The 20806-nt window shown below is 48.1% G+C and overlaps 1 protein-coding gene across 1 annotated transcript in view; it reads right to left on the bottom strand.

Annotated features, from left to right (window-relative positions):
* Positions 1 to 3127: 3127 nt before the first annotated feature.
* The window catches only part of Heg1 (heart development protein with EGF like domains 1), an 84153-nt gene continuing 66474 nt past the window's right edge, over positions 3128 to 20806 (bottom strand). The window contains exons 15-17 of the mRNA XM_050159820.1: positions 12940 to 13027; positions 10219 to 10393; positions 3128 to 8164 (exon numbers count right to left, since the gene is read on the bottom strand). Coding sequence (XP_050015777.1) covers positions 8015 to 8164; positions 10219 to 10393; positions 12940 to 13027 — 413 coding nt within the window. The 3' untranslated portion in view covers positions 3128 to 8014. The remainder of the gene's footprint in view (positions 8165 to 10218; positions 10394 to 12939; positions 13028 to 20806) is intronic.

The following is a 20806-nucleotide window of genomic DNA, read 5'->3' as shown; positions in this document are numbered from 1 at the left end:
TAAAGTTTTTTTTTTTTTTTTTTTATGATTCGCGCACCCACTAATCCATCCTTGCTTTAGTAACTGCTTACTAGCTGCGGGCCAGACCCGAGCATGGACTATCAGACACGACTACAGTGTTGTCGGTCCTCACAGTATGATACTGAGCTAACTGGTCCCTTTATGTTTATGGGGGGGGGGAGGCTATGGAAGTGAAGGGGCCAAGCTCAAGCCACCAGGGACAGTGAATAGTGACATCCAGGGTTCCATGTCTCTTCCTTCTTTTCGTGACAGGAGGTTCTTGTTCACCCGAATCAATATGTATCATTTCCTGATAGTTATAGAATGATTTCCTATGAGTTCTTTAATGTAGGGCCCAGGTCTACCCTTGTTCCTGGGGTGCATCTTGAGGACAGTTTCTGGTCAGCCAGCTAAAACATTCTGTTTGTTCCTGTGCCCCTTCTACCCTGCCTGGTGATTAACTGTAGGGCATTGTTGACTCCATCTTTAGTGTGGTAATTTACCACCTGCCTGGTCAGAAATCCTTGTGCAGTAGCGAGGTATATAAGGATTTTCCCAAGGCTGATCTTCTTTCGAATGACCCAGGTCTCTTGTGTGTTCTTTCAAACTCCAGGCCCTTGCCCGGCTCGCACATGAACTGTACCGAGGGGGTAACACAGAATCAGGTGTTACACTTTAATCTTTGCAACTTCCTAAGGCAGAAATTATCATCCTATTCCTCCGATCAGGATACAGAGGTTCAGACACTGGGGTAGACTCAGGCCTGCCATGGTGATTTGTGAAGAAATAGCAGGGAAGTGTAGAAGAATGCCTCCTACCAACTGACGGTGCTGGATGATTTGATAAAATCAGTAAAAAGCAGCAGAGACATTACTCCTGGTATGGCCCTGTCTTTCTAATCTGAAGTTCCTGATTGCTATGCCAAGGGTTGCATGATGTCACAATGCCGTTTTCAGAGCCAAAAGCTGCCAGGGCTTTTACCTACTGACACAGGAGAACTTTGCCCGGGAGGATCACTACACCACACACCCAGGATCTGCTCCCCAAGTTGGAAAACAGTCGACTGTGGGTGCTGAGAGTCTGAAGACACTTGGAGAACTTTCCTTCCCAGCAAACTGCATCTTGGGGCAGAGGCTCAGCCAGGCAGAGGCACAAGTGGGTTAACCATGCAGCCCCCACCCCTCCCTCCGATGTGTGGGCAAAAGGCTTCCTATCTTGGCTTTGAAGCCATTATCAAAATGTTGCATTAGTCAAGATGTAGAAATGACCTTACTGTCCATTGATGGATGTTAAAGAAACTGGTATAGATATATAATATTACTGTCCATTGATGGATGTTAAAGAAACTGGTATAGATATATAATATTACTTAGCATTAAGAAAGGGAGAGGGGTCCTCTATTTTGAGATTGTGTGGAACTGAGGAGATAACTTAGTGAGCGAAGTAAGCTTGGCAGAAAGATAAATATTGCATGACCTCCCTCGCATGCATGCATTAGCGTACATTATATGTGTGTGTTCACTGCTATTATGAAAGACCTGAGGATGGACACAAAAGAGATTGCCAGGCAGGGTGGCCCAAGTCTGTAATCTTGGTGCACAAGACACTGAGGTGGGAGGGGTCTGGGTTTGGTGATAGCCCTTATTTCAAAAAGTGAAAAAAGTGAAGAGAAGGGAGGGAGAGGAAGGATAAAGGGGAGATGGGGAAGGGGGCACACACGCATGCGCGCACATACATTCTCTAGGATTCACACACACACACACACACACACACACACACACACACACTCTCTCTCTCTCACAGATTGACCAAGCTTTGGAGATGGCCATCTTGACTGTGTCACACCGTGGTGGAAGAGTTTGTATATGAGGAAGAGATCACAATCATAAAACTAGAGGACAAAGAGAGACAATGGGGTCTCATAATCTCTCCTCTGTGGGGACATTTCTAACTGACCTGAGACTCTTTACCTAGTCCCACTTATAAAAGGTCTTGCCATCTCCCCAAATTGCTACAATGAGGACCCAGTTTCCAATACATGGATCTTTGGAAGCCACCCATGTCCTGGCGGAGTCTGAAAGAGTCACAATGAAGAGAATGAGGGGTGGGTGGGTTAGGGAACAGAGAAAAGAAGGTTAAAAATGTAACTAAGATACATAAAAACTATAGTTAAGAGTGTATTAAATGCTAAATATTTGTTGAAAGATCTGATGTTACTATACAAACACATACAAGGGATGACAGATTTATTTCCTTGTCTGTGCAGGAACCAGTTAGTGTATACCAAATATCATAGTGCACACCTTAAATGCACACAGTTGTAGGAGATGTCTGCAGTTGTCATGGTTTCCAATGTCTGGCTGAGTTGAGCAGGAACAGGTCAGGACCAACATCAGGACCCTGTAAAGATCTCAGCGGGGACGGTTTCCTAGAGGCTGAGTGGAGGGAGGGGTTGGAGAGAGAGCTGGTACTGGCCATCCAGGAATGTTTGACGAGCTACAGCCTGATTGAGCCTGCTGACCCGATGCCCTCATGCCCCACGCTGTGGTTATTAGCCTTCACTGGTGCCAAGGGGTTTATTTTTCCCTCTGTAAAGTGTGCGAGAGGCTTCCATGGAAGCAACTAATGAATACTTAGTGAACTTTTATAAGTCAGGCAGCCACATTCCAAGGCCACCATGATTTTACAGCTCCACAGATTCTCAGACATGCTACTGTCCCATCTCCATGACAAGAGGAGTTGGCATGGACTGGTCACAGGCAGCCGTCAGGAGCAAATGCTCAGTGTCTGACCTAGTTACACCCTCCGATTTAGAGACAGAGAGAATGTAATATCTGAATTAGGCCTTTGTCACCTAGGGAGGTCCGTCCGTCTGTCCGTCCGTCCGTCCGTCCGTCCGTCCATCCATCCAACCATCCATCCATCCATCCATCCACCCTTCCATTTACCCATTCATCTTCAGCAGTGTTTCTTGATTTCCGGGCATTGAGAACCTCTGGAGAGGTGACTCACGGCCTGTTTGCTATCCAGAAGTTCACTATTCACTTCAGCTATTTAAATGACATGTTGGTAAGAAACAAAACACAACTTCTTACACACTCATTTGCTTGTTTTAAGAGAAAACCAATGGGAATGATATTAATTTTATTGCATCAATTTTTTTTTGCTGACTAGAACGCCAGACTTAGAGTGGATATAAGTATAAAAATAACCAGATTCTTACAAATAATACTTTGCTGCTACAGTACTGAATAATTAGTGGAGGCGACATTATAATACAACTTTAAATAACATTCTCATGATGGGTTTCACACAGTCAACGTGGGTGTCAGGTTTCAAAGAGTACAGAACAAAACCCAGGACAATGGCAACAGAGTTCGTACTGCAGTTTCATCTCCATTTAACCGTAAGGCCAGCAACACACACACACACACACACACACACACACACACACACACGCACAGCAACTCGTGGTGAAATGGTCATTTTCTCTGTAGAACAGGCCTAGGTAATGCCCAAAGACAAGCGAGTGCATTCAGTTCCCCTGACAAGCCACTTCCACCCCACTCTACTCTCACCCCATTCCCAACAATTCAGGACAAGGGCATCAAGCCCTTCATTTCAAATTATAGCCTAATCGACCAGGCAGTCCCTTGGAAATGCCCACGTGACAGGTGCAGCCCAGGACCTGCCTCTCCTCATACCTAAATGTCTCCCTTTGGTTTCATAGGTTACTCTGTGGGCTAAAGCTTCTATCAGACATAAAGAAGTGTTACCTCACTGGGTGGTGGTGGCGCACGCCTTTAATCCCACCACTCAGGCAGAGGCAGGTGAATCTCTGTGAGTTTGAGGCCAGCCTGGTTTATAGAGTGAGTTCCAGGACAGTCAGGGCTATTACACAGAGAAATCCTGTGGAGTCACTTAAGTACAATGAATTGATTGGCATTTAATACTTTAATGTTCCTATTATTTTAACCAATTATTTAAAAAAGTTTAATGTTATTATTTTAACTTTAATGTTCCTATTGTTTTCCCCTTTGGGATTTGGGAAAAGAAAGAGCACACATACCCAGCGATAAGCTACTAAAGCATTTCTGTCTCCTAACACACTGATGAGTACTTTAGAATGATACTGTTAGGAAAGAAGAAATGACAGGGCTGGGGTGTGATGCGGCTTCACAGCATGGCACAGCACTTGCCTGGTACATGCAGGAGGAGGAGGAGGGGGGAGAGAAGGAGGGGAAAGGAGGAGGAGCTGGAGGAGGGGGAGAAAGAAGAGGAGGAAGAGGAGGAGGAAGAAGAGGAATAAGAAGAGGAGGAAGAGGAGGAGGAGGAGGAGGAGGAGGAGGAGGAGGAAGAGGAAGAAGAAGAAGGAGGAGGAGGAGGAGGAGGAGGAGGAGGAGGAGGAGGAGGAGGAGGAGGAGGAGGAGAGATGTGTGTGTCCTTTTCTAAAAACAAAAGCTTTCAGGTAGATTACAATGTCTCTTCTATTACAGGCTGTTTTAAATACGAAAACACAGAACTTTGTATTCTTCTTCCCAAAGAAGTGCTTTGATCTTGAAGAAAAAGAATCAAGATAAATTTAGAACTATGTGTAAAGCCCCTAGTTTTGAGTGTACTGTGGGACACGTAGCTAAGGACAACTTAGCTGTATAGTTTTACTGCTTTAGGCCCAGTCCCACATTACAGAGACGTTGGCACGTCTCTCCTGGGCAAGGTGGCTTAAGGAGGCATCCAAAAGCCACGTGCCAGGGGTGACCCTAGTGTGCCCTCTCTGGAGTTCCACACTTGAACAGGCAGCATTTTTGAAGACTTTACTCTTGGTCGTCAGCCAGTCTCCTGTGGCCCAACTTTATGACTTCCTCTTTTAGACCATAATAGTCATCTTTGACCTCAAAATGCCACCAGGCAGCTTGCCTGCACCAATCATACACCAGTTCTGGCTCAATAAGACTTAGGTGCTTCTAAGAATAACCTCCCCAATAAGGAAGCTCCTTCGGCACCCCAGACACTCAGCTACGTTCCCAGCTCCTACAGGTTCACACACTGAATATGCAGGAGCCATGGCCTCACTTTGAGAATAAAGCAGGCAGCTCTCAAGGTGGGCGCCTCAGTCTGGTTGTGCTTATCAAAAAAACCCACCTAGACCATTCCCTTTCAGTCCTGGCAGCCCAAGCCACCTACCAATATACTTCTTGCCAACTACAAACACATTAATATTTCCTTTTTGAGACAGGTGTCATGTACTGCAGGAAACCCTTGACGTTCTGACTTTCTGAGGGCTGGGGTCACAGGAGTGTAACACTGCGCCCAGTTTATGTGGTGCCCAGGATCAAACCCAGGGCCCGCACATGCGAGGCAAGCTCTCTGCCATCTGAACTACATCCCCAGGCCCCTGTCTGAACGCTCATCATCAACTATCACCAAATACCTTGCATAGAGCTTGACTCACAGGAACACATGACGCTATTTATCCTTGTCCTCTTCAGAGATGGGCCCCAGGTCATGAGCTGCCTTGTGGAGCAATGAAAAAAAAAAAAAAAAAAGATCCCTTGGCATTTACACTGAGCTCAGACTGGATTCCAGAAGCACCCCTTTTCTTATTCCTGAACCCCGTAGGGATAGACAAGTTCTGCCTGGCCTGGCTCTCCTGCAACAAGCATCTCCTCTTCCTTCATCATGGGACCCAAATGCAGGACTGCGACATATCTACGCATGTGAATTATGTGTTCTGAGTGCAGACCGACTGTGAGCACTGTGTCCTGCAGAGAGTCTGCATGTCTAGGCGTGTGTTCATCCTGTCTGTCCTGCTCACGGGCTGCCGATGTCCTGTCTCCAGGCTCCATCTGGATGTAACCCCGAGGGGAACAGCACCCAGACACTGCATTCCTCCCACGGTGGGCAGAGAATGCCAGGTAAGTCCTATCTCTTTTACAAATTCTTCCAGCCTTTCTACCTCTAGTCCCATCCCCGAGACGGTAGACTCAGTATAAATCCACCCTTGCTCGGCGCTCTCATTTTTACCACAGTAAAAGGAACAAAATGAAATAAACTTATCAACTCTATTTGGACCAAACTTATGAGCCAGCAAGCACTTTTGGATTCACAGGACACTTTTCTGGACACTGGGATTCCTCCCAGGATTTTTTTTTTCCTGAAAAATTTCATGGTGTGGGGCTTGAGGCTTCTGGCCCTGTACAGGCGCTCACCAGCTGTGATGCCAGCTGAAGGCATTAGAAGTGTGCCTAGGGACAGCCGCCACACTGGCTCTTCTCACAGCAGTAAGGCTGGGGACAGACAGGGACACGGAGGGAAGGGCTAGAACCAGGCTACCTCACAGGAGACCTGAGCTCAGGCAAGCGGTACACAGGAGCTCACAAATGTACAAGGAGCCGCCAGTTCCACTGTGGGGCAGAGGCGAGACCCATGGCTTCTAGATGCCAATGCATCAGCCAACAGCAACAGAATTCTCTGTACTAGTGAGTGCATCTGATGATTAAAACCCACTGCACCTGACTAATGGTCCCGAGCAGTGGAGACTATGGGACACAGTGCACACTTAAAACAGGCTGGGGACCTGCATACATTTCGGAGGAACCAGAGAACCCCAAACAAACACACACAGATCTATTTCCAACAGCTGCCCCATTTCCAGAAAGATGCACCCCTGAATTCCCAGCTACCGGGGGGGGGGGGCAATGCTTTGACCTCTTCATCCAAATCCAGGATATTCCACACACTTGATAAACGACTGTAGTTCCACAGGGCACAGAGCCTCCCCCGCTACACACACACACACACACACACACACACACACACACACACACACACACAGGGCTCCCACCACAATACAATAAACAAGACACAAAACTTGTGTTCCCCAAGTTCCCTCTCCAGCGAGTAAATAGTGGTTAAAACTTTCCATGAGTTTGTGGACACTGTGGGTTCAAAGATCAGAAGGCACACACCCTTACCTGTGACTCCCTCCTAGCTCCCTGTTCTTCCTCGGGGAAACCCCGCAGCTTCTCAAAACGCTGGGTGATGCAGGAAACAGGCCAGGTTATTCAGTCCAGCCCTCTGCCACATTCCGCTGCGGGGACTACAGTGGCGACACCCTAGATCGCCTCTCCCTTTTCTGCTATGGCCACGCAGACTGGCTCCACGCTGGGCGTCAGCGTCCCAGGCCCCCATGCTATTCCCTCATAGATCAAAACCACCCTACCACACGGAGGACCGGCCTGATATTGCCTGCTGGGACTCGCTAAGGGGCAGCTGGGCACGCCTAATGAAACGATACCAGATGAAAACTATTCTACCCTGATGCATTCTTGCTGGGAAAAGTAAGATCAATAAACCGTAAGCAAGCGTGTCACCTTGACTTAGAAAACAAATGGAAGCCGTGTGCTGCACCTTGCAAAGGTCAAGTTCTCATTTGGGGTGTTTGCTTGGAAATGAGCACAGGCAACCTAGAAACCTTAAAATTCCACGCCCTGGCTGCAGCATCGCTTGGTCACAGCCGTCTGTTTACCTCCATCTGTTCTTTAGCACAAGGCACCAGGCAGGAAAACCAAAGTGCCAGCACCTGGCTGCCAGTCAATCACCAAACTGAGGCCTGTAGAAGTATCCCAGGAAAGGAAGGCTTTCCGAAACAGCCTGGGAATGAGTCAAAAATGAAACCTCCCTGCCCAATCTATTAAAGTGCAAATTACGGGGAAACCGGGGCCTGGAAATGATGCCGCCTAGTGGTCGCCTGTGGAAGTCAGCCAGTTCTACGCGCCGGACATTCGGAGACTCGGTACTGGCCCACGTTCATGTTCACAGTGATAACAGTGCTGAACGAGCGCTCTGCGGTTCCGCATCCATCTGTCCCCTTCCACTGTGGTCATACCCCTCAAGTGTGGCTCTGACGAGTCCTGGGAGCAGCTAGTGCGTGGCACTCCCTCCCCGTGCAGTCCTCTGAGCCAGAGGTCTGGGGAAGTGGCTCAGAGAAACTGGGCCCCTCTCCCTCCTGGACTCAGAAGTAGTCTCTCCTCCTGCTCTCATCGCTGATGAAAGATGGGTTATACTGTCCCGGGAAAATGCAGGAGTGCCTTGATCCGGGCAGTCCAGTGTAGGCCGGGTAGAGTCCGTTGCGTTCAAGTTCAGGGTTCCTTACGTTTGTGGGCTGGATGCCAACGAGAAAAGAATAAAAGTTACTTATTCCCAGACTTAAATAAGTTTAAATGATTTTACATTTTAATGAACCTAAGACGGGACTAGCTATAAATTGAGATTGGGGTTAGCTAGAAATATCGAAGCATGGGCTCACCTGAAAGCAAGACTCCCACGGGTCTGTTTATGTATTTAGATGGGGGTGGGGTGGGCGGAGTCATGCCATCTGTTCCTGGGGGCCTGAAACTCACAATCTCCTTCTTTTAAACAAATTATTTTAATTACTTTTCCTAAATTTTATTTTATATATATATGAATGTTTGTGTGCCTGGTGCCCACAGACACCCCAAGAGGCCATCCGAGTCCCTGGAACTGGAGTTACAGACAGTTGAGCGCTGCCGTATGGGTGCTGGGACTTAACTGCCGAGCCATCTCTCTAGCTCCCCCCACAATCTCGCCTCTTCCTACCATGTGCTGGGATTGTAGGCGTGTGTCACAGTACCTGGCATACAAGCTTATCTCTTTATGGACGTGGGGCACATTTCAGTCCTTGTTACAAGGGGGTTAAAAAAAAAATCTTAGTCGGGCCAGTATCGGAAACAACAATACAGGGCGTGGTCATCTGTATTTTCTCCACCTTTCTTATTCTTCCTCTTGGCTGAAAAATTTCAAAGATCACACTGAAACCAACTGGCCCCTCCCATCCAAAGTCTGATCCTCCTGGTTCATCCCCATAGCAACCAGAGATTATGGTTTCTATTGCCGAATGTCTAGTGCCATTAAGTCCCCGCAGGGCAAGGTCTCATGCTTATTGCCACAGGGCAAACTGGTGAGAAGTCACTTGACGTGTTTATTTTTCTGCTCCGATATCTGCATTTGTGTCTCCTCACGGCTGACACGGTGTGACCTGAGCTGAACTGAACCGAATAGGAGTCAGCGTGGGACAGGAAGAGGGACTCCACGCAGTGATTCTCAACGGGGGGGGGGAGTGGGGGGTCGAGATCCCTGGGGCGGGTGGGTGGAGCAACCTTTTACAGGGGTCACGTATTAGATATTTACAATACATTTCATAACAGCAGCAAAATTACGGTTAAGAAGTAGAACCGAAAATAATTTTATGGTTGGGGGTCACCACCACATGGGGAACTGTATTAAATAGGGTCACAGCGTCAGGAAGGTTGAGAACCACTGGCTGAAGGTATGCTCCCAGCTTCCCCGATGATGCAGTCCAGGGCTGGATGGAGCCGATCATTAGAGATCAACTGAGTTTCTAAAGCCTCCATGGTGAGGATGACATTGAGCCGTTCTTGCTGTGTCTCTCCCGGGCCCCAGTTTTGACTGACAAACCACAGGAGGTGAGATTCGAGATAGCGAAACAAACAGCAGAAGGGCAAAGGGCCAAAACCACATTCTTTCTTTCTTCTTCTTCGAAGTTTCTGTTCCTATTCTGGAAAGTAAGTTCAGGGATGACGACTCCCACGCCCTGACAGTTATTTACTCTGTGAAAGGATCCCTGATACTCACACTGCTAAATACTGCACAGCTAGGCCATTGTTAGACCGAATAATAAACCCGAGTAAAAACTGTGTGTCGGTACACTGTGAACTGGAGAGGTTTATGTCAGTGTTCTCCTTCCACGCTTTCACAGGGAGCCTGAGTTGGGGCCTGTGGCCGGCTGGGGGCCTGTGGCCGGCTGGGGTCTGTGGCCGGCTGGAACCCTGTCTCCGGCTGGGGGCCTGTGGCCGGCTGGGATCCTGTGGTCAGCTGGAACCCTGTCCCCGCTGGGGGCCTGTGGCCGGCTGGGGGCCTGTGGCCGGCTGGTTTCCTGTTTCCGGCTGGGTTCCTGTTTCCGGCTGGGGGCCTGTGGCCGGCTGGAACCCTGTCCCCGGCTGGGGGCCTGTGGCCGGCTGGGGGCCTGTGGCCGGCTGGAACCCTGTCCCCGGCTGGGGGCCTGTGGCCGGCTGGGGGCCTGTGGCCGGCTGGAACCCTGTCCCCGGCTGGGGGCCTGTGGCCGGCTGGAACCCTGTCCCCGGCTGGGGGCCTGTGGCCAGCTGGGCAGACACCTACCGAGTAGTACACGTCTGTCATCTGCAGGAGGTTTTTGGTGCTCCCGTTCTCGTGCATTTCAATGGCTTCTCGGCCCCATTCTTGTGAGCGAGGATTCTTGGGGTACTCGGCGTATGGGGACATTTGGAAGTCCCCACTTTTGAAGATGAGTTTACTTATGTCATTTTTACTCTTTCTGTGAGATGTTAAAAAGATGCGCGACAAATTCTATCAGTAAGCTGTGTCAGAAAGCGGCCTCGGTGACGAGACTGATAGACTAGACCTGGCACCGCCCCTGTATTTCCATGCGGCTGCCCGCCAGAAATGCTAGGATGATTTAGTATATGCCTAAGAAACTAAAACTGACATTAGGTGTCCCCTCTGCCATCCAAAAACAAACAAACAGAAAACAAAAACAAAAAGACTTTCCAACTTCAAACGCCTAAATGGAGCATGAAGACAGCCCCAGAGGGGCTATTAGTGTCCTCTGGAAGCAGAGGGATTGTGCCCTGGAGTGGCCAGGGGCACAAGAATTAGGGTTCACAGGTGACCGTGGTGGGGAAAGGAGCTCAATGGTGGCCAAATGTCAGTAGCCACGGGTGAAGCATCAAGGCTGTTCTTGAGTTTCCAGAATGGGAGCCAGGCCTCGGGCGGCTCTGGCTCGTGGAGGCTTAGCCCTAGGCTCACCTGCAGCTACTAGAGACCAGGGATGGGGTTGGCCTCTCCACTCCCCAGCCAGGGTTTTACTTACAACTTCACAAACCACAAAACCTCCATGGGGGCCGCCTGCTTACAGCCTCTCCACATTCTCATTTTAGCAGGCCCAGAACCCACCCTGCCGTGAGGTTTCACCACCTAGGACTGGTTGGGGCAACTGTCTGTCTTGTGGGTGGAGGATCAGAAATATTTAATTCTATTTGCTCCTAGTAAGAGAATCTGAAGGCCGTTGTTTGTCCTGCACTTTAAGTTTCTGGGAAAGGCACAGAAATGATTCAGCACCGTAAAACTGAAGTTCCTGCACACGGTTTCAGTGCCGGCCCTTCCGTCAGGCCCAGAGCCGACCCGCTACTACTGTGCGGTGACAGGTTGGCCCCATTGCTGTCTTCCCCTTTCAGTAGCCAAGAATCTGGGCTCCCTCCAGAAACGCCTACATTGCGTGACCGAGAATGCTGCCAAGACAAGGTTTATGTCCTTCCGCCTGCCAGGCCTTGTTTTTCTATGTAACTGCCCCTAACCGGTTTATTTCCTCGCATGCTTATATCTGATGGCAATCTGAGAAGAAATAGCTATCCCATGAGGCCCACACTCCTGAGGGATATAGAGCTTACCATGTTATTCTTGGTAGCCTTCCTGGAGGCAAAGGATGCTTTAAAATGTCCTTACATCATGGGCACAAAAAGATAACGAGCTACCTGGGAAAAGTCCCCCTGTCTGTAACCTACACATACTTCTTTCCATTTGATATCGTTTAAATCAATGATTGTAATTTTCCTTTACTTGAACAGGTAATTGTAGACAAGGGGATCTAGCTTCCCCTTTCTCTTCCCTTCCCATAGGAACTCCGTCGCGGGAAGCCTGGAGTGAAGGTCACACTATTCATCCAAACCTTGGCTCTCTCCATCGCCTTTGCTGCTGACATAGCTCAGGCAGCCCCCTTCCTCCCTGCGTCTCTGCATCTCTCTATAAACACAGACCTGAGAACAGACTGACGTAACTATACGATTTACTCGTTTGGTGGTTTTTACCGCATTCACTGTGGTGCGCCTGTCCTCTCAGTTTTAAAGGCGCTTCGTCACCTACCCCGTAGCAACCATCCCCAGCCTTCTAACATCTCTAACGTGACCTCCGCCCTAGACTCCAGCTAGTCTACTTCCTGTCTCTAGGAGATGCCTACTAATCGTATCACAGCCCAGAGGATCTTTAATAACTCGTGTTCATAGCGCACCCCTGATGATTTTGCAGATGCCGTCTTTCACCTAGGATAGGGTGTGGAAGGTTCACCCACGTGCCAGTCAGTGGCTGACTGTGGGTCTGGGGACAGGTCTGTCACATCTGGTTTGCTTATTCACCAGCCCACAGGCCCTGGGATTGTTTCCCCTTTGGTCTCTTAGGAACAGACTTGCCATGAACACACTAGGCCAAGTTCCTGTGTGGATGTGTTTCCATCTAGTCTCCCCTTTAACTCAAGGAGATCCAAGTGTCTCTGTCTCCAGAGTGCTGGGATTAGAGATGTGTGTCCCCAGATCTGGGTGTTTTGCTTTTTAAACAGTCTCTTTGTAGGCCTGGCTGGCCTTGCACCTGCTTCCCAGCTAAGGATAACTTTGAATTATTGATTCCTCCTGCCTTTACCTCCTGGGCTGGGATCACAGGAGGACAGCACCATGCTCAGCTTTTGTGTGTCTGGGGAGCAAACGCAGGGCTTCACGCGTGCTAGGCAAGCACTCTACCAACGGAGCCCCATCCTCAGCTCTAGAGTTGGAAAGTTCTGGATCTTGTTAAAATCCAATTCGCCTTTTTATTTAGTTGGTTATGTTACTACCTTTTGGTTCTTTGGAGACAGGATTTTATCATGCAGCCCAGGCTTGCCTATAACTTGCTATGGACCCAGGCTGTCGTCATCCTCCAAGGTATATTCCTTCTGCCTCAGTCTCCCCAATGCTACGTTGTTCAAGGCTAAACACTGACCCTCTGAACAGCACAGTTGATAAAGCAGGATTTAAATTCGAGATCTAGGTCACTCACCTGCAACAGGTAACAATGAGTGCGATGCCCAGGATGAGTAGAAGGCCACCTCCAGCTGCCGCTATCACCACGGTGATGAGCTGATAGGCTAAACACATCAAACAAAGGGGCAAACAAACAGGGTGGATTGGCAGGTGGTCATGAGTAATAATCAGAGCCTCCGCCCTGCTCCCCCACCTCTGCCAGCGTGGCCCTGGCTGCTCTCGCCTAAGGCCTGATCTCTGGCCCTGAAAACTCTAAGGCCAGAGTTCTACTTTCTCTGTCTTGAGAGGAATCCCCCGTTTAGCCCTTTCTAGGAAAGTGGCCCTAAAATTCTTCCTGTAGGACAGCCCTGATGACGTCACTGAACCACAAATGAGAAAGAGACAGGCAAGCATTGTTTCCCCAAACTGATCTGAGAGATTTCACTCATCCTTTTCTCTCTCTCATTTAAGATGAGTGCTTCTTTGAAATTTAAACATCAGAAAACTTGTTATCTTGATGGTGACTGTAGAGATAAAGATGCTTGGTTCACACTGGAGGCAGAGGCAGGCAGATCTCTATGAGTTCGAGGCCAGCCTGGTTTATAGAGCAATTTCCAGGACAGTCATTGCTACACAGAGAAATTCTGTCTCAAAACAAAACAAAATAAAAGCAGATGCTAGATTCTGTTTTAGGGCGTTACTTGGTAAAACAGAACTGAGCCAGGTTAAACTCTTCATTTTCAGAAGAAATATTACTGGTCTGTTAAATCCAGGGACCCAGGGGGCTCCATAGACATAAATTTAACTACCAGAAATTAGCCCTGATAGAATAATGCTGAAAGGTCTAATTAACTGGGTTTTATATCTATATATATGTAGCAAAATTATTTCTTATAAATTATATTAAATACTTGTGAAATACAATTAAAATTTGTTCTTCAGGTTGCAAGATCTAGTATGAAAGGGCAATAACTAACTTTCTTTTTTTTTAATTTATTTTAGCTGGGGGTGGTGGCTCAAATCTTTGACCCAGTGCTCAGGAGGCAGAGGCAGTTGGATCTCTGTGAGTTTGAGGCCAGCCTACAGAGCTAGTTCCAGGATAGCCAGAGCTACACAGAGAAACCCTGTCTCGAAAAAATTAATTTCATTACCAATGTTTTATTCAATTATTTGTCTGTGGCATGACCCAGGAGTCCAGGAGAGGACATCAGATCCCTGGGACAGAAGTTACAGAGGGTTGTAAACCACCAGGAAGGTGCCGGGAGTGGAACCCAGGTCCTCTGCAAGAGCAGACAGTGCTCTTTAACACTGAGCCATCTCTCCAGCTCCAGGTGAGCAGACTTCTGAAGGGAATTAAGACGGAAACAATGATCTGCAGCCTTTTTCATAAAGTTGAGAGCCAGAGCTCTCGCCCCGTCTGGATGAACGCCTACATTAAGGGCTATGAGCAGAACAGTAAATGACAAGCTATGAACCCTTCATCTAGCCTTTTATTTAAGTAAATAGCAAAGAGGCCGGACTCTTATGAAAAAGATTAGTACTGCAACATAGAGGATTCACATGATGCACCCTTGCCTCCCTCACCTCGCGATACATGCGTTCAGAGGTTCCTCTTACAAGTGAGGACAAAGCAAACCTCTTGGGGATTGCATCCATGTCCATCTTTAAAAATATTAATTTTATGGGTATGTGTATGACTGGTGTATGACTGAGTGTAAGTATACATGCCGTGTGCACACCTGTGGAGGTCAGAAACAGGCATTGGATCCCGTGGACCTGGCTTGACAAATGCCTGCTAGCCACCGTGTAGGTGCTGGGAATGGAACCTGTGTCCTCTGGAAGAGCAACCATTGCTCTTGACCATCCAGCAAAGAGGGTGGCAGATCCCGTGGAACTGGAGCCACAGGTAGCTGTGAGCAACCCCATGTGGTTGCTGGGAACTGAACTCTAGTCCTCCGGAAGAGCAGGTAGTATTCTGAACCCCTGAGCCCCCTTTCCGGCCCCACATCCCTGCTCTTCATCCCCACCAGCTCTGCCTGCCCTCAGCTCCTGTCATCTCATCTGGACAGCAAGCCTGATGGTGCTGTTCCTGTTCTAAGGAGCTTCAGCGTCTCCCTATGCTCGCTTATTTATTTAACTTTTGAGATGAGGTCTCAGGTAGCCCGGGCACCTCTCTAACTTGCTCTGTAGCCAAGGATGCCCTTGAACTGCTGCTAGTGTCTACGGAGTGCTGGGATTACAAGCCACCACAACTGGCTTCCCTTTGTCCCTCCCTATGTTTTGGACAGGGTTTCACGTAGCCAAGGCTGGCCTTGAACTCCTGCCTCCACCTCTCAAGTACTGGGAACACGGGCATATGTCATCATACGTGCCTTCCCTCTTTTGTTTTGTTTGGTTTTTGTTTGTTTGTTTATTTATTTTTTTTTGAGACAAGGTTTCTCTGTGTAGCCTTGGCTGTCCTGGTACTAGCTCTGTAGACCAGGTTGGCCTTAAACTTAGAGATCCACCTGCCTCTGCCTCCTGAGTGCTGCCACCACTGCCTGTCCACCTGTTTTCTTTTTAAGTTGAGACGGGCTCTCATCCTATAGCACAGTAGCCTAGAACGCACTATGTAGCCCACGCTGACCTCAAAGTTGAAATAATCCTCCTGTTTGAGCCTGGGATCACAGTTATGTGCTACCAAACCTGGTTTATTCTGTTCCTAAAAACCAAAATCTAAACCAGGCTTATTGGTGCATGCTTTTAATCCCAGCTCTGGGGTGACAGAGACAGGTGAATCTCTGTGAGTTCAAGACTTCTACATAGCAAGTTCCAGGTCAGCTGGGGCAACACAGTGAGAACCTGCCTCAAAAAAACAAAAAAAGTAAACTATTATTTATCCTATATATCACACTAATTTTTCTAGCTTCCAGCAAAACAACCAAATATCCATTATTTGACCCCTGTAAGTGGCTGCAGGTTATAGATGCTCCTCTTTGAAATAAACAGTTTTGTCTGAAAAACAACATGCTTTGCAGGAAAATGGATGGAACTGGATAACATCGTTTAAGGAAAATAAGCCAAGCTCAGAAATATGATTATCGTCTGTATTCTCTACACACACACACACACACACGCACACGCACATGCACACGCACACACACACGAATGACATGAAAGGAGAAGGCAGACAGGCAACAGGGGAGGAATAACTGATTAAATAGCCCAGGGTGGCTTGGAACTCACTATGTAGCCCAGGCTGGCCTCAAACTCATGATCCTCCTGCTCCAGCTTCCCAAGTACTAAAATTACAAGCGTGTGCCATCGTACCCGCTGGATAGCTTTTAAATACACAAAATCTCACTCGGTCCCCCCTTCTATCCCTTTAGGGATCAACTGTCATATATTCCTTTTCTTTTTCATTTACAGACATTCGCTGTGGACATAGTGAAGTATCCCAGACTCAGCTATCTGGAACCTAGCTATAATGTATACATATGCAGATGAGTGCGGGTGAGCGTGAGCCATTGCATTAAAAGGGGACCATGGGGGGGGGGATCGAGGGGGAGGCGACAAGACACAGGTGACGTGATGAAAGGACACTATAGGGGAGGGAATAGGAGGGGATACGTAGGGTCAGAAGAATTAACATAAAAGAATCATGTTTGAAAATGCTACAATGAAACCTGGAAGTGTATATTCTAATTAAAATATTTTAAATAAAGGAAATAATAATAAAAATAAACAAGACAGAGAGATTTCATTTATGCTTTACCATCGCTGTCTTTTTTTTTTTTTGAGACAGGGTTTCTCTGTGTAACTGTCCTGACACTCACTCTGTAGACCAGACTGGCCTCAAACTCACAGAGATCCACCTGCCCCTGTCTCTCGAGTGCTGCTGGGATTACAGACATGCACCACCACCTCCCGGCCACACTGTTCTACAGCATCATTTAAACTGATCTTTGGGGAACAAGTGCTGACTTTAGCTTTTCTGAGACACAGAGCTTCATGGGGTCTTTCTCCCCCGACACCAACTGTCATGTTTACTTTGCAGGCACTGTGTGGGAGTTTAGCAGGATACAGACAGAGCCGCTGCCTGTGTCTGTCCTGTGCTCTCTAGTCTGAGGAGATGCTGCCGCAGGAAGCTGGGGTCCTCGGGCCTCCTTTCCTGGCCTCGCCAGCCACCAGCCATGGCACCTTCCACCATCCTCTCAGCTTGAGGCTGGGACCTCAGCTTGCATTTTTCCACCAAACCAACCCATGCTGGGCCCCTCCCTTCCTCAGGAGCTCCTTGCTTATGCGGCTGTTTGGAAGGAACCCACTGTCTGTATAGCCCACCTCTTCTGAGAACTACTTACTCCCTTCATCTGCAGCGGGGTGGTCACTCATGTTGACACCCTTGGCCACAGCTGATGAGGAATAAATACATGATGGAACTTTCTTCTTCACACACAGTCAAGAGCTGCATGGATTCTGTTTCTACCACATGGTCTGGGAGAGGAGGAAGCCGGTGGACAGCCACACCAGTGAAAGCAGAGCGGAGGTAGAGTCACGCTGAGCTGTGCTGAGAGCTCTGACCCAGCAGCCAGAGGAGCCCACTCCAACAATTCCTGGCACCCCGTCCCAGGACAAGCCCTTCTGCTAAGCTTCGCTTCAGTTAGCCAGTCTTTCCTCCAGAACTTCCTTTCTTTAAAAAGAACACACTTGGGGCTGGATAGATGGCTCAGTGGTTAAGAGCACTGGCTGTTCTTCCAGAGGTCCTGAGTTCAATTCCCAGCAACCACATGGTGGCTCACAACCATCTGTACTGAGGTCTGGTGCTCTCTCCTGGCCTTCAGGCATACACACAGACAAATATCGTATATATAATAAATAATAAATAAATAAATGAAAAATTAAAAAAAAAACACACTTTCTTTAAACCCATGCAACAGAGCTTTCTAGGCATCCTGATTGACTTTCTTTTAAAATTCATTCAGTACTTTACCACATAAGGTTGGAGTTTTGCCTTTTAAGCCTCCCCATCCTCTTACATCTCTGCTCAAGGTTTTCCTTTTCTTTCTCTGAAGTTTCCCAATTTCCAAGTTTCCAGGTTATGTGTGAACCTACCCAGTGCCCACTGCCCTCCATTAAGACAATCTCGATGTGACCCTTACTCTCTGCTGGGGTCCCTGTCCCTTCCACTTCACCAGGCCATGGGGATGTTCTCCTCTCCCAAGCCCTGCTTCCCTCAGTCCTGACAGGAAAGAAAGCCAGCTGAGGCCAGCGGGATGGAGGCTGGCTCTGATTTCTGGGTGATTATGGATCACTCCTTCCTCATACGCGTTTCTGGGTCTTTCTGGACCTGAGTGACTCCTGCTGACACAGCACTTCCTCTGATCTGAATCTCCCTGCAGCCCCATGCAAGAACAGGGAGAGCAGAGTGAGAAGTTCTGCGTCTATCAGGTTGTGGGGGTGGAAGGCAGTGGGGAGTATTGTTAGGTAGAACGCCCTAGTTCACCGGAAGAGACGAAACAGAAAAGATGGGTCTGAAAGCCACACTTTGAAACTGTTAGGGAAGGACCACCGGTGAGCCAGAGGCTTTGAAGCAAAGGCCACGTGGAATGGGTATGAAAGAGGGAAGGACAGAAATGTCTGTCCGCGATAAGAAGAAACCAATCTGGAGCAGCAGTGTGAGTTCTACGGTCATGATGGGACAGAGGCCATAAACCAGAGAAATGGCTTAGAGGATGAGCCTATAAAAAAGGTCACCAGAGGGACACAATATATTACAGCATAGGATAGTATGGCACTATCAGAAGTGACATAATAAGAGTATAGAAGAGAAAACATTGTGGTTATAAACAGGTTACAGGGCTGGAGAGATGGCTCAGCACTGGCTGCTCTTCCAGAGGACCTGGGTTCAATTCTCAGCACCCACATGGCAGCTCCTAACCATCTGTAACTCCAGTTCTCGAGGATCCAGTGCCTTCTCCTGGCTTCTCTGGGCACCAAGTATGCACTGTACAGACATATACATGCAGGGAAAATACTCATTCACAAAATAAAACCTTAAAAGTTTAGAAAAGTAGGCTACAAACTAGTATATCCGGCGAAGTCCAACTCCTTGGAAAGGAGACACCCTCACAGGGACGATGCCTGTGTTCGAGCTGAGCTGGAGATGCATGCAATGCTGCACACAAGCAGGTTGTTGAGTCTGGTAAATGTCCAGATTCTGATTTCGCAGGTGTGGGGAGAGGAGGTCTATGTCTAGCAGGTGCTTGGTAACTGGGCTGCTGGTCCTCACACCGGCAGTGTGCGGCATATGATGGGTGATGGACAGTGTACATCCTCCTCTTTCCCTGGTAACTGGGCTGCTGGTGCTCACACAGGCGGTGTGCGGCATATGATGGGTGATGGATGATATACATCCTCCCCCTTCCTTATCTTACACCTATACTCTAATTTATATGGGGTTTGGAAAGGGAAAATCAATGATTTTATATTGTTCTATGCTATGACAAAATAAAAAAATTTTCAAAGAGAACAAAATGGCTGGCATGGTGGCACATGCCTGAAATCCCAACACTGGAAAGACTGAGGCAGGAGGATTGTGAGTTTGAGGTAATCTCAAGCTACAAAGTAAGTTTTAGAATAGTATGAGAGATATGTTAGACTCTAACTCAATAAGCAGATACATAACATACACATACATATAAACACCCACATATACATACACTCATACACACATACATACTACATGCATATTACATACACACATACAAAACATGTGAGAGGAGCAAAAGGTGAAGCAACTCAAAGCATCGGGAAGACACTATACTTCTGCGCAGAGGAACCAACATAAAGTTCAGCCAACAAAGGAGACGTGCACAGAGAGCACAGAGGACAGGGGTGGTTCTGGTCACACGTTTAGGAATTTAAGTCTTGAGAAAGACTCATCCTACCCCTTTTGAAGGAATTTTCTATGAGAAGCAAGGAGTGGAACCTGGGCAGAGCTAGAACGCTAGCAAGAACCTCTAAAAGGCAGAACACAGATTAAGCCTCTGCCTAGAATATACTGGAGTTGTAAGGCAGCCAGGAATTTGGGACCAGGGGAATTTCAAGGTCAAGCAGGTGGCTGGGGAAAGCTGGCTTATCTGTTTCCTTGGGCTTGAGGACGGACTGTGCAGGACAGTCCCTGCCTGCAGGAAATCGATGAGACTGGGTGCAGTAGGGCACACTTGTAGCCCCAGCGCTCAAGAGATGGAGGGAGGCCAGCCTGAGCCACATAAAGTAAGATCACATCTCAAAACTAAAAGAGGAAAACGAAAATCAGGTTGGGTGACAGCAGCCAGGCTGAGTGGTATACAACACCAAATGATGAGTCATGGCTTCCTGGGGGCTTTCATCACCGATGGGGAGACGCCAGGTGCCCTCAGCTCCATAGCCGACACCCAGGGCTGGGCCCAGACTGAGATAAGGAGGTAGGTGGTGGTGTCTGCTGCCGAAGCGTGTACGGAAACACCGCCACTTGTCACGTTATCACAAGTCGTAACATTTTTATCAGCTGTCATAAAATGTTTTATAATACTAACTTGAAGTAAATATCAAAGTCACTACAGTTTAATGATAAACTGTCAGTTCCTGAAGTGGGCTGGGGCCGACGATCGAGGCTGGACTTAATGGTCACTTGGGTAAATGGAGAAGGAAAAGTGGTCTTAAGAACCTGAGAGATCCATTCTTCCATTGAAGGGCATCTAGGTTGTTTCCAGGTTCTGGCTATTACAAACAATGCTGCTATGAACATAGCTGAGCATATACTTTTGTTGTATGATAGGGCATGTCTTGGGTATATTCCCAAGAGTGGTATTGCTGGGTCCAGGGGTAGGTTGATCCCGAATTTCCTGAGAAACCACCACACTGCTTTCCAAAGTGGTTGCACA

Source organism: Alexandromys fortis, unplaced genomic scaffold (genome assembly GCF_014885135.2).
Source record: "Alexandromys fortis isolate MF-2015 unplaced genomic scaffold, M_Fortis_MF-2015_v1.1 scaffold_119, whole genome shotgun sequence".
In the NCBI taxonomy this organism is placed as follows: domain Eukaryota; kingdom Metazoa; phylum Chordata; class Mammalia; order Rodentia; family Cricetidae; genus Alexandromys; species Alexandromys fortis.
Note: the sequence above shows the minus strand (reverse complement) of the source record. Positions and strands in the feature narration are given on the sequence as shown.